Raw genomic sequence first — 12,478 nt, forward strand, 5'->3', positions numbered from 1 at the left:
CCCCCCCCCCCCCCCCCCCCCCCCCGGACAGGTGTGTGCGGGCGCTCTCAGATGCGCAGACAAAGCGGAACGCCGGCTCTCTGGCGCCGTCTGAATCTTTGGGCCGCGAGTCCCCCTTTCTTCCTTGCTCCGGCCCTCAGGGGGACGGCCTTTCGGCCACGGGTCTCGAAACCGAATGGCGTCTTGTGAAGGGACGCGGGGCCAGGCGGCCATGGTCCGTCGTCGGAGAATCTCGCCCGTTTTAGGCGCCGACACACCGGGGTCGCATAGAGCTCCTTGGGGGAAGAGCCGACGGGAACAGTTGGAGCAGCCCCGGTTCGGGCGCCGGGCGCTTTAAGCCGCGGGGCCGCAGGCCCCGGTTCGGGCGCCGGGCGCTTTAAGCCGCGGGCCGCTTCCGCCCCGCCCCCTGCCTCTGTCCCCGACGCGGAGCCCGCAGGTCGGAGCCCGCGTCTGCCCCGCCGCCCCTCCCCCTCTACCGGTGGGCCGCGCGTTTCCTTCGGAGTCCTCCCCCTCACTCTGGCGGGAGCTCCTCCTCTGTCGCCCCGTCAGTGCAGCCCGGCGCGCGGTGGGGACTTGGTGCTGATTCCCCTTCCCCGAAATGGTCTTGGTTCTACTCACTTCGCTCAGTTCATCTAAGCCTTCCCAAAGTTTTCACTGCCGCTCATGGCTTTCTTCGGGCGCAGCGGCGTTCCGTCCCAGTCCCGGGCCACGCTTGTCCTGCCACTGCCCAGTTTAAGGGCGCGCCCTCGGACGCCTGCTCTTTGTCGCCCTAAAGAGAGCTGGGAACCCTGTCCTATGTTGGTCTCACTCAGTGCCGAGAGCTCCCTTGACCTGCTCTCCCTCCGATTCCCTCTTCTCCCTTCCCCTGCTTACTTTGAAGTGCAATGGACTTCTGTGCCCGATTCTTCCTGCGCGCGTGTTCTTCCCTCCCCTGGCTCGGGCGACAAGGGACAGCCACCTCCTCTCCACCGCCCCCTCATTTATACAGGCATGGGCTTGTGTCCCCCGGTTAAAGCGATGCTTTCCCCTCCCCCCCCTTTCCCGTTCCCTCTGCTTGGGCTCCTTGTACCACCCCGATGATGAAGGACGTGGCTCCAAAGGGAACACACGCAGGTCATCGTCAGCCCACGAGCCAGGGCTCCTTGTTCAGATCTTACGATCGGTTCTTCGTGTTTACCTTTTCGTGTTTCTCTTCACTCTTGTGTTTGGGCTTCAAGACGTCCAGGCGGCTCTGCTCTTCTCTGGGATGCTTGCAGGTCCTTGCTTTCACTTAAGGTCCATTTTTCCCCCTGTAGAGTTATACTCAGTTTTTCTGGGTAAGTTAATTATGATAAGGGGGTAGAGCACTAGGGGTAAGGGGGGGCAGGAAACGGGGTAAGTGAGCTCCGCCCACAGACCTTTCCATGTAGATCAGACAGATCCTCTCGGGGAGAACCAAAAATGCTCATTTGAGTCGTTTGTCTAGCCGGGCTCAGCAAAGGGAGAGGGATGGGGAGGTGTGTGGACACTGAGGAAAGGCTCGGGCCGGAAGCGCTCCAGTGCCCAAGGAACCCACAATGAAGGCGCCGTGATGGGGAGCTGTGGCCACCAAAAGGCAGGTCTGACCCCCACTCCCCAGCTCCAGGTCACAGACCCAGGGAGGACCAAGAAGGGGCCGGGCCCTCTGAGGGAGAGCCCTACAAGTTCATGAGAAAGGAGGAAGCTGAGAAATCAGCCACAGCATCAGTGACCCAGCTCAAATCCCAGGAGCAGGGCAGGATCTGTGTCAGCTGCTAGCCCGGCCTGTAGGGGAACAACCAGGTGGTGAACCCCGGACCTAAAGGGAGCCTCAAGTTCTGTCCCTCTGACCCAGCAGCGTTCTCCTGTAGCTCTGACCAAAACCAGGTCCTCAGCCCAGGGGGCAGCAATCACTTTGCCCTGCCTAAAACCACTTTGGGAGGATTGAAAACTTGCAGGTCCCCAGCCTAAACTGTCCCTGGGATTGTAGAATAATATAGCACATAATACTCTGAGAAAGCAGCAGGAGAATAGCCCAGATCTTCCCTCCAGACATGCCCCGAACCCAGCCCTGACATCGAGTCCAAGGGCAGTATGTAGGCTGCAATTGCTGACCAAAAAAGAACAGCCCACAGAGATATTATGGTGGCAGAGATACCAGTCAGGACCCAATCCCAGAAGAGAATAACTGGAATATCTACAAAGCCTCAGAGAAAAACACAGCTTGAGCACAAATTCGACTCAAGTCCTGAAAATGATGAAAAGCTTCAAAAAGTTTAAAAATGTTTTTATAAGTTAAATAAGGAATTGCAAGGGGAAAAAATTGACAAAGAAATGAGAAATATTGCATAAAGAATTGGAAAGAGAATGAAAGTTTTAGGTTTAGCCTAAAACTTTATCCAGGCAACAAAATTAATAAATTAGAATGAGCCGAATATAAAACCATTATTACACGAGGCAACAAGAAATATTAAAAGTCCAAAGATTGAAAAAAACAAAACTTAAGATATCTCACAACAAAAACTGACCTTAAAAAGGAGATTGAAAATATAAGAATCATGGAACTACCTGAATTATATGACCAAAACAAGAGACCAGATAGCCCCTGTAAAGTAATCTTATAAAAAATTTTCAAGAAAACTGCCCAGATGTCTTAGAACCAGAGGGCAAGAAGGAAATAGAATCTTAACAGTTACATCCTAAAAGAAATTCAGGACAATGGGGCTGTCGTAGGATTGCCCAGCAGCCATGTAACATAAGATTTATTCTGGACTGTCAAATGTCTTAGAACCAGAGGGCAAAAAGGAAATAGAAAAAATCTAACAGTTATGTCCTGAAAGAAATTCGAAAATAAAAACTCCCAGAAACTTCATAGTCAAAATCCAGAACTTCCATGTCAAAGAAAAAAGTACTGTCAGCAACCAGGAACCACAGCCAGGATCACACACAACTTAGCAGCCATCTCTATAAAGGAGTAAAGAAATTGGAATATGATACTGCAGAAGGCAAAATATAATAAGTTATGACCAAGAATAACTTAGCCAGCAAAACTATGTATAACACTACGAGGGAAAAAAGGGATTCTTAATGAAATGGAAGATTTCTCAGCCTACCTGATAAAAGACTAGAGGAACTATGAAATTCAAACACAAAAGTTAAGAGAAACATGAAAAAGTAAATACATATGAAAAATCACAAGGGACTAAACAAGAACAAAGTTTTTATTAATTATAAGAAAATGATACCTATGTCCCCTCTGAATTCTCTTGTCATCAGGAGTTACTGAGGGAGTCTAATAAGGCCTGGAATGGTTCAATCAAATATTTATTAAGCTCCAACTACCTGCCAAAGCACTGTGCTAAGTATCAGGGGTACAAAAAGAGGCAAAGGACAGTCCTGAGCTTACAGGAGTTTACAGCCTAATTGAGGCGACAACATGCAAACAAAAATATACAAAGCAAACTAAATACAAGATAAATGGGACATAACAAACAGCGGGGAAAGTACTGGAATTAAGGATTGGGGAAGCTTCCTGTAAAATGTGAGATTTTACACAAAGCCAGGGAAGTTGGAGGTCAGAGAGGCGCAGGGATGAACGGATCCAGGAGATGAGCCTTGCTTGTGGAGTGGGAATGAGGAAGCCGCCTCACGAAGGGCTTTGAATGCCCACAGTGCATCATGTTCTTGCTCCTGGCTGGGAGCTCTTTGAGGAGAGGGCTGACAGAGTCAGATCTGTGTTGTAGGAAGACCCCGTTGTGGCTAGGCAGAGGATGGGCAGGGGCACGGAGAGCCCCCAGAAGCGATTGCAATGGGGAGGTGAGGAGGGTCCGCACCAGGGAGCAGCTGGTCCGGGAGGAGGGGGCGTGTTGGAGCCCCTGACAGTAGCTTGATCTTAGAGAATGACCGAGAGAAGTCCAGGGGACTCCCAGATTAAGTACACGATGGTCCTCTACAGGACTAGGAAAGGTAAGCGCTAGGGAGGGTCTAAGAGGAAAGGAGAGTTCCTGTCAGGGCAGGCTGTGTCCTCAAGGTCGACTGGACTCCAGCTGAAGATGTCTAAAAAGATGGTTGTAGATGCAAGATGGCGTCTCCGTGACAGTGTCGTTCAAGGCAAGAAAGGCAGATTTAAGACTCACCAGCACAGAAATGGTGATAGACTCCATGGGAGCTGATGGAGATCACCGAGAGCAGTGGGATGGAGGACGGAGAGAAAGGGGCTGAGGAGGGAACCCTCTGGGACACCGTCCTCTGGGCTGGAGAAAGAGCCAGCAAAGGAGACCTAGGAGTGGTCACACAGGGGTTAGGGAAGAGCCTGGAGGGCTGGGGCATTCAGAAAGCTGGAGAGAGGCGTGTCCAAGGCAGCTCATGGAGAATGAGGAAGCAACCAGGAGACCGTGTACCTGCAGAGAGCAGTTCTGATGGTGGCTGGACTCTCGGGGGAAGAGCAAGGGCAAGGGCATGCAGAAGCCGAGGCCAGCCTTTTGTGGAAGTTCAGCTGCAAAGAACAGGGAAGCAGCCGGACGACAGCGGGGGTGGAAGGGTCAACAAGTGTCTTTCTAGATCAGGGAACATGGACCTGTTTGTAACAGCGGGGAAGGAGTCCCTGAGAAAAGGAGAGATGGCGGCAGGCTAGAGGGAATGATGGAGAGCGCAATTTGCTGGGGGAGAAAGCGTCAAAGTGAGCTTCCCTTGGTCAGGAGGAAGGCCCCCGTCACGCGGGACGTGGGAACTGCCAAGGGCCCCAATGTTTCTGTAAAACAGAAACCAGCTTCTCAGCTGAGAGGGTGAGCTGTGGGATGGAGGAGAAAGCGTGGGAGAACTGCTGAAAAGACTGCCAGCGTGATGACGGGGCTGTCGGGGGACTGCCCAGCAGCCGGGTACCACGGACTTAGAATGGGCTGTCAGAACTTCACTCGCAGGCACAGGCTCCAAGAAGGAATGGGGGCAGTGGGGACTTAAGGCTAGACGTGGATGGGTATCTGACAACCTGGGGGGCCAGGGATTCGAGAACGGAGGACACAATGGAATCGAATGGTTCGCCAAAGGGTCAAGATGAGAAGCAGAGAGACCAGTAAATGCAGGGGAGACATGAGGAGAGACCCGAGAGGTCAAGGGCCTGGAAGTCGCGTTGTGGATGAAGAAAGGTGAGAAGCCAACTGGTCAAATGGAGCCCTCAAACAACATGGAAGTGGCAGATCTGTGGGTGAGGGCAAGGCCAGAGTCTGACCTCTGTGATGCGGGTTGGGAGAGGGGTCCACGGGAAATGAGAGCATCTCTGGGGATGCTCAAGGGCCCCGGGATGAGGGCAAGAGCTGGGGAGCAGAGAAGACTAGGGGAGGAAGGAAGGGGAGCAAGCATCTCTAAACAACAGGTCCCAGGGTTCTGGAACACATGAATAGCATGGAGAGCTGGCCGGAGAAAGGGGGAGGACGTGCCAATGGTCCCAGGGAACCAGGGAAGCAGAATTCCAACTCTCCCACCTCAATCATGGAATGGACAGGCAAACAGTCCTGGCAAAGGCGGCCAGGGAGGTCCAGCTGCCACCCGGGGAGCCGGGCTTCCCTAAGAGCTACTAGATTTAGGAAGAAGGAAAGCTGTTTCCTAGGAACGGCATTCCAAGGGGCAGAGTCAACAGCGGGGGGAAATTAGTGAGAAACTTTGTTCTATGATGAGGGCGGCTCAGGGCACCATAGATCAAGGAGTAATGGGCTTGGACTCAGAAGACCTGAATTCCTACCTGGTCTCAGACAGTTCCTCAAGATGTGACCCTTAACCTCCTGCCTCAGTTTTCTCAAATGTAAATGGAGACAAAGTGCTACAAATGGCAAACCCCTCCTGTATCTTTGCCAAATGTGGTCCTAAAGAATCAAATACAACACACACCTGAACAGGTGCCGAGCACAGTGCCCGGTACTGTTACATAAAATTAGCTTATCGCCATTATTGTTACGTCCTGATGATCCCCCAAGAAAGCTGGACAAAGCAAGGAAAACACCATAAGGAGAGGGGAAAGAAAGAGGAAGGGAAAGGCTCATAATAAGGGTTCGAGAGTTTTGGTTTGTCCTTTGTACTGGAAGACCAAGGACATCGGGGCAGGGCGCGGAAGGCTCTATCACAGCTTAGACACCACAATCCACGTGCAGATCTGGAGGGATGACGTCTCTGAACTGTGGATCTTCTGTGAGGAGGGGGCATGCTGGGCACCTTGCTCTTCAGGGACCTGGAGAGTGTCCTTGTCCCACTTCTTCTGACCCCTGGGTGAGCTCTCCACCCAAGTCTTTCCGGCATCAGCACAAGGATCTTGGCCCCTCAGGGCTCTGCTCTCTGCAGCACAGTTGGAACGTTGCTCAGCTTGAGCAAGGACCTCCCTGGCTGCCATCTTACTCGCTAGGTGAGCTTCAGAGTCTTCCCGAGAGAACTCCAAAGGAGGTGACTCTGTGGGAGCACGGGCCTGGCACAGCATCCAGTTCAGCACAGCGGCTCTGTGCTGTCGCCTTTTGGTTTGGGAGGCAGCCCAGTCCCTCTTCTCCCCTACACTCTCCCTCAGCAACCCATGAACACTGAGCTAGCTCTGGCAACATCTGCACCAACTCATTCTCTCCACACATTCCCGGGATGTCCACCACCGAGGTAAGTGAACCTAGCCACGGCCCAAACCGTCAGCATTTGCTCTAATCATATACGGAGAGTGCAATGTGGCCAGCAGAGAAGCCATTGTCTTACTGTTGATGGTCGGGATAAGGACCTGCCAAGTCCTTTTCGGAGCTGCTCACTCACCTGGTGCTCACCTGCCCCTCTCACCTATAGAAGGGAACGGGAGAAGCGGCTGACCCTTGAAACTCATTTGTCTGAAATCATCCAAGAAGAGGACACAGTCCCAGAGCTGGGTAGAGAAATACATTTCACTCCACAGGAAAATCAGAGGGAAAGAGGAGAAAGGGAAATTTGGGAGTTTTATTCCTAAGTGCATCAAATTCTAAATAAAGGTGTACATAAAGATTGATGGCTCTTTTTGAAGTGGCAATGAATGGGAACTTGAGGGGTACCCTTAAAGTGGGGAATATCTGGACAAGTTACAGTGTGTGTGTGTGTGTGTGTGTGTGTGTGTGTGTGTGTGACAGACAGCATACTATTGTGCTGCAGGAAATGAGGGAGATGGTTTCAGAGAAACTGGGAGAGAATTCTGGCTCCAATCAGTTTGATCACCACCTATGACTGCAGAAGACTTATGATGGAACCTGCTGCCCACCTTGTGGACAGAGGGGAAAGACTCACAAGGCAGGAGGGGACGTCTGTACTTGGCCAAAGCCGAAATCCCTTTTGTCGACGGTAGTAGTGATGGCATTTTGGTTCATTTGCAGTTTGGGCAGGGGAGGGGAGTTGCAGGAGGAAGGAGAAAAGGGAGATTTTGTGGATTGTCCATATTGTGCATCTTCCAGATGCTCCAAGCTTTTGTTGTAGAACTCTATCCCCTCGGTGAAGATGTTAACATTGAAACTCGTCTCCATCCTCCCCCTTGAGTCTGACGGGGTCCCGCTGCTCTCTCAGGTGAGAAGACATGCTGGTTTGGGTTTCCTCCTCCTTTGTCCATGGTGCCCAATCATTAGCAGGCACAGAATCGAGTCTAAGTCCGCACGGATTCATGGACTCGAATCCCACGTGCTGACTGAGGACAGAGCTGGCATGTGCCCTCAAAGCCTGGATCTTAACAGGAAAGCCTCTCACGGAGGGAGCAGCAGGTGGGGCAGTGCCCGGAACACTGGCCCCGGCATCAGGAAGACTCAAGTTTAGATCCAGTCTCTGACATTTACTATGTGATCCCAGGCAAGTCATTTTACCTTCTTTGCCTCAGTTTCTTCATCTGTAAAGCAAACTGGAAAAAGAAATGGCAAACCATGCCAGCATCTGCCAAGAAAACCCCAAAAGGGTCATGAAGAGCCAGACCCCCCCGGAAAATGACTGAACCACAAGCGCCACGGCCTCTTGCCAGGGCCAAGCGGCTCTGCCTGCAGATCCGGACACTGTTCGTGTTCTCGGCTCCCCCCAAACAAGGGGTCCCCATGCCACCCAATGGGCAACAGGACTTGGAGACATCTTCCTGCTGAGGCTCCTGCTCTGAGCAGTTTTCTCTTCCTTACCAGCTCCCATCCTCTCGAGACCCCCATGTCCAAACAAAGGCATCACAGCAGGAGGTCCAGGAGGGTTCTCTCTCTCTTCCTGGCCCCAGTCACAAACTCATCGCAGTCCAACGTGACACTGCATATACAGCCACCACTTTAGTCACGGGAGACCAAGCTGGTGGCCCCAAGGCTCTCTCCTGCTTCTTGGATCACCGGGCTTCATCTCTGACCAAGAGGAAGAGGAGCTGCCATGAAACCAGGCTCACCAAAAGCTGGCCCCACCCCGGAATGCCCCTCAGTTAATTAAGGGGGCACACTTGCCCCCCTCAGGGAGGCCCTGCCGCAGTCTCCACTGGGTGCCGAGCTTCATTTCACCTCGAGGCTTTGTTCCTGATGTTCTGGGCCTACAGACCACGGCCTGGGCAGGATTCCTTCTCCTCACCTCAGTCATTTCCAGCTCCTTTTGGTGGACTATCTTCTCTTGTTAGACTAAATTTCTTTAGGGCAAAAGTGTGTCTTTTTGCTTTAACTTCTATCCCCAAGGCTTGGTGCAGAGCCCGGCACATGGTAAGCCCTTAATATATACTTTTTCCATCCTTCTTCTGCACCCCCATTTCTAGCACCTCACCGTCACTACAGAACAGAGCCACTTGGTTTGAGGGTTGCCATAAGTAATCATCTCACGGGGGTGAACCCCTCCCCAACTCGCTAAGTCCCACACAGCAGATTTGCCTGTTGCTTCATCCGTCTGGGAAGCCTTCCTAAGCGGGCAGACCCCGCGAGAGCTTGCTCTATACTTGTGTAGCCTCTGAGTACCCAGGATCACCTCAATGAAGTATCGGACTATGACCTGACAGAAATGAGCACGTGAAAGCTGTTAGGGAATTAAACTAAAAATTAAAACCAGGAAACTAGTTATCAGGGGCCAAAGCATAAGAGGGGCTCTCTCGGAAGCCATCAGACTTAATGACTGTAAATGCGGATACCATGAAATGAAACGTTGAAGAGAGGAAATTCGGGAGAAAAATATGAACAGCATGTCTCCAACACTGCCGGGAATAATGGGGGACAGATATACCCATGGGTACCTTCAAGTTCCAATTCCGTATCTCCATTAAAGCAGCTTTCTGATTTTAATCGAGTTTCGCAAAATGATTCTCCATAAGGAAGAAATGTCTTTCCCTAGCACAGTGTTAAATCGGTCCTCTCACAATCACTCCCTGAATTTGAGTTGTCCGTTATCCTGCTCACACAAACTGACCTCTGACCTTGGAGCTCTCCCTGCCAACCATTATGCTGATTAACATAAGGGCTGAAGTATAATGGCAAGCTAGTGAAGATGATTAAATAAATATTCCACAAACGGTTTACTATAATTGACCTTTTATTAAAAAAACTAATTACAGGGATTGATTTCCAGTACATCTCATTTTATAAAAAGTACTGTATATATCAAACATTTGTAATGAATCAAACATCACTGTTAATTCCCTTGAAGAGCTGCTTGTTTACTTGTTTTAAAAGGATTAGTTCCAATTAACAGGGTATATTCTACAAAAGAAAATTTCCATAATCGCTTCTGGCATCAGAAAACTTGTTTAAAAAATTTTAAGCTTTCGATAAGCAGTAAGAGGACTTATTGCTGTGTTGCAGAAGAAAAGATACTGCTCTAGCTCATTTTGTGTGACGGGCATTCTTTGGAAAAACTAGAAATATAAAAATCATCTTTTTAACTTTTAGGGTCATTCACAGAAAATAGGCGTATTTATTCATTCAAATTTCACATTGCTCAAGGGCCATCGGCTCCTAGCTGTAGACGTTGATACTTTAAACAGCTCTTTAAAGGAATAATATGCACTAACAACAATTTTGTTCTTGCTATAATATCCATAATTGAAATGAATAAAACATGGAAGACCAACATTATTATCACACTGTGCTCCTCCTTAAAGGATGTTTAAAAAAGCACACATTTTGTAGCTCACTTGTGCTGAAAAAATTCATGTGCATGAGAAGCTGAAAAAAAACACCTTTTTACAACATGATCAAAAGAAAGTTATAAATTTTTTTGAAATTGCACTGTTATTTAAAACGCTTCCCTCCAGTCAAACCCACTTCTCAGGACAGTTCTTTCTCGGCTGGCACAGGTGGTCAGGTCTAATTGGCAACCTGGGGAGGCCCTTCCGGGATGAGTGAAGTAAAGAAGGTGGTGATAAAGGACCAGGCCGAAGCCATGAGCCCGGGCTGAGGCCCACCACTGGCATCCTCCCCGGCATCCTCTTCACTCTCCTCACCAAGCCCATCATCCATCAGATGCTCCTTTCAAACCAAACAAAAACCACATTGGTGAGGGACTTGCCCTGGGGAGTAAGAGCGACAAGCATGACCTGGGAGGCTGCACCCCCCGGCCTTCCAGAGAGAAGCCAAGAAGAGTCCTCGCTCGGGACTCAGACAGGGAGGGACCCAGCCAGGTGGGACATCCACTCTCACCACGCGCACAACCTGCCGGGCTAGTCTAACTTTGGATCATGAAATCAGGAGGAGGAAACCAAGCTGCCCTTTCTGAAGCTCCTGATCTTCTATCCTGTGGTTACTCCAGGCGCAAAGTAGAAGGGGGAGGGACCTTGTTAACAAGCCTCTGGGCCAACGTACCATTTCTTCAAGGTCCGGATTATTCCCATCCTGCCCATCGTGGTTCACACCGGCATTATTGGGGGCCTGTAGCTGCCCTCCTTCTTGTCTAAAGGGAAGCCATCCGGCCTGGTGTCTATTCGGCAACATAAGGAAAAAAAGAATCAGAAATCAGAAACGGCTGTACCACTTAACAGTGAGTGAGATCACCCGGGGTCTAGGATCGGTGCTATGGCTCCCCACGGCAGGCCACGGCACACCCCCCTCCCCTTCCCCACCTCAGGTAGAGACTAACTGTGTTCCGAGCACCCATCCCTACTCTCAACTAAGACGGGTTCTTCGGGAAGCCTGTTTGTCGTGCTCACAGGCCGAGGAACTTCAGAAACCACCAGCTTGCCCACCGAGACTCAAGCTCTCCCCAAAGGGCTTCTCACTTAAAGAGCCCTTTGCAAAGGGCAGACTTCACCTGGCGCTCAGAACCAAGAGCGCCCAGCAGCTCAGACGCAACGGGCCCCGTCAGATAAAGGTTCCTGCCACTCGTAAGCCCCCGGCAGAGCTGGGCAGGTGATTTCTACTCACAGGTAGACCAGCAGCATGGCTCCCATCACCATGACAAAGCGGCTGAAGGAAGAGTAGAAGTACACAATACTAAGGAGGATAGCAGCTCTAGAAAACGTGTACATCCAGTCTAGCCAGTCTCGATTCAGGTCGTCTTCGTTGATCACAGGACCTCCCTGCGCATTCATCTGCACATTCGGGTTCAAGGCTCGGTTTTCCTGGGCCCCTGCATTTGGACCGGGCTGAGGTTCACGAGCAGGGACATGGGCCAGATTGGGAACCTGGGCAGCAGCAGGTCGGGATGGGTCAGTATTGGACGTTGCCTGGGCTGAAACAGCAGCTTGACTGAAATAATCAAAGGGAAGATAATTAAAAAGAAAAGTCACAATGCTTTGTTTATTCTTTTTTCATCCAAAGGGCCTATATAGTTTCACAGGGAAGCAACCCGGGAATAATAACTGTGAACAGTGAAAACAAGTGAAAAGTAGTAAGAGCGTGAAGAAAATTGTGTCCCCCACCCAGTAAATTCCATTGGCAACAGCAGTGAATGAAGACGTTCAATCCGATTTCACGTGAAGTCCTTCTCAGTTACAGGGCATTGGGCGAGGCACTGGGGGAGAGCCACAATTTGGATCGTTATTGCTTTCACTGAATTTACATTGTAATGATGAGGACTTAGCTATAAATGTAAGTTCTATAAAGTATAAGAGAAGGAAAACTCAAACTCATTGGGGGTGGAGGGAAGAGGGCCTTCGGAAGCCACCAATGAAGACTTCCCAGAAAAAAGAGCATTCCCAGAAGAAAGAACAACTGAGCTGGATTTTAAGGACAGCTTCCAGGCGGAAGAATTGGAAGAGAAAGTTTCTGGAGCCAGCGAGCTGCAGAAGAGGCACAGGGGAGAGCAGGAAGCATGGGACACCCAGCCCTAGATTACAGAAGGTCTTGGCTCTTAGTGCCAGGATCAGGAGTTTGAGATTATGCAAGAATTCCAACCAGAGAAGAGGCCTGGGAGGGCAGAGCAACGTATTAGGAAGGACTGATGATCCTTCATCATCGAGGCACCGAGCTGGGAAAGGTGGATATAGAAGGTAAGTCACTAAAGTTGCTGAAGAAGGAGTAGAGGAAACTCAGAACACCCAAGGAGAACATGGACAGAAGAGGCCACCAGATTG

General features: G+C 50.5%; 1 protein-coding gene and 1 long non-coding RNA gene across 3 annotated transcripts in view; both read right to left on the reverse strand.

Moving 5' to 3' along the window:
* Window positions 1-11: 11 nt before the first annotated feature.
* Window positions 12-1,294, reverse strand: LOC116421519. Its single transcript, XR_004231907.1, has 3 exons — window positions 1,178-1,294; window positions 619-779; window positions 12-275 (listed from the first exon to the last, which is right to left on the reverse strand). It is a non-coding gene; the product is annotated as an uncharacterized LOC116421519 (long non-coding RNA).
* An 8,189-nt stretch (window positions 1,295-9,483) lies between these two features.
* The window catches only part of HERPUD2 (HERPUD family member 2), a 28,407-nt gene continuing 25,412 nt past the window's right edge, over window positions 9,484-12,478 (reverse strand). For both annotated transcript variants that reach the window (XM_031951673.1, XM_031951668.1), the window contains exons 6-8: window positions 11,328-11,651; window positions 10,770-10,884; window positions 9,484-10,436 (exon numbers count right to left, since the gene is read on the reverse strand). In XM_031951673.1, coding sequence (XP_031807533.1) covers window positions 10,275-10,436; window positions 10,770-10,884; window positions 11,328-11,651 — 601 coding nt within the window. In that variant the 3' untranslated portion in view covers window positions 9,484-10,274. The remainder of the gene's footprint in view (window positions 10,437-10,769; window positions 10,885-11,327; window positions 11,652-12,478) is intronic.

Source organism: Sarcophilus harrisii, chromosome 1 (assembly GCF_902635505.1).
Source record: "Sarcophilus harrisii chromosome 1, mSarHar1.11, whole genome shotgun sequence".
Lineage (NCBI taxonomy): Eukaryota > Metazoa > Chordata > Mammalia > Dasyuromorphia > Dasyuridae > Sarcophilus > Sarcophilus harrisii.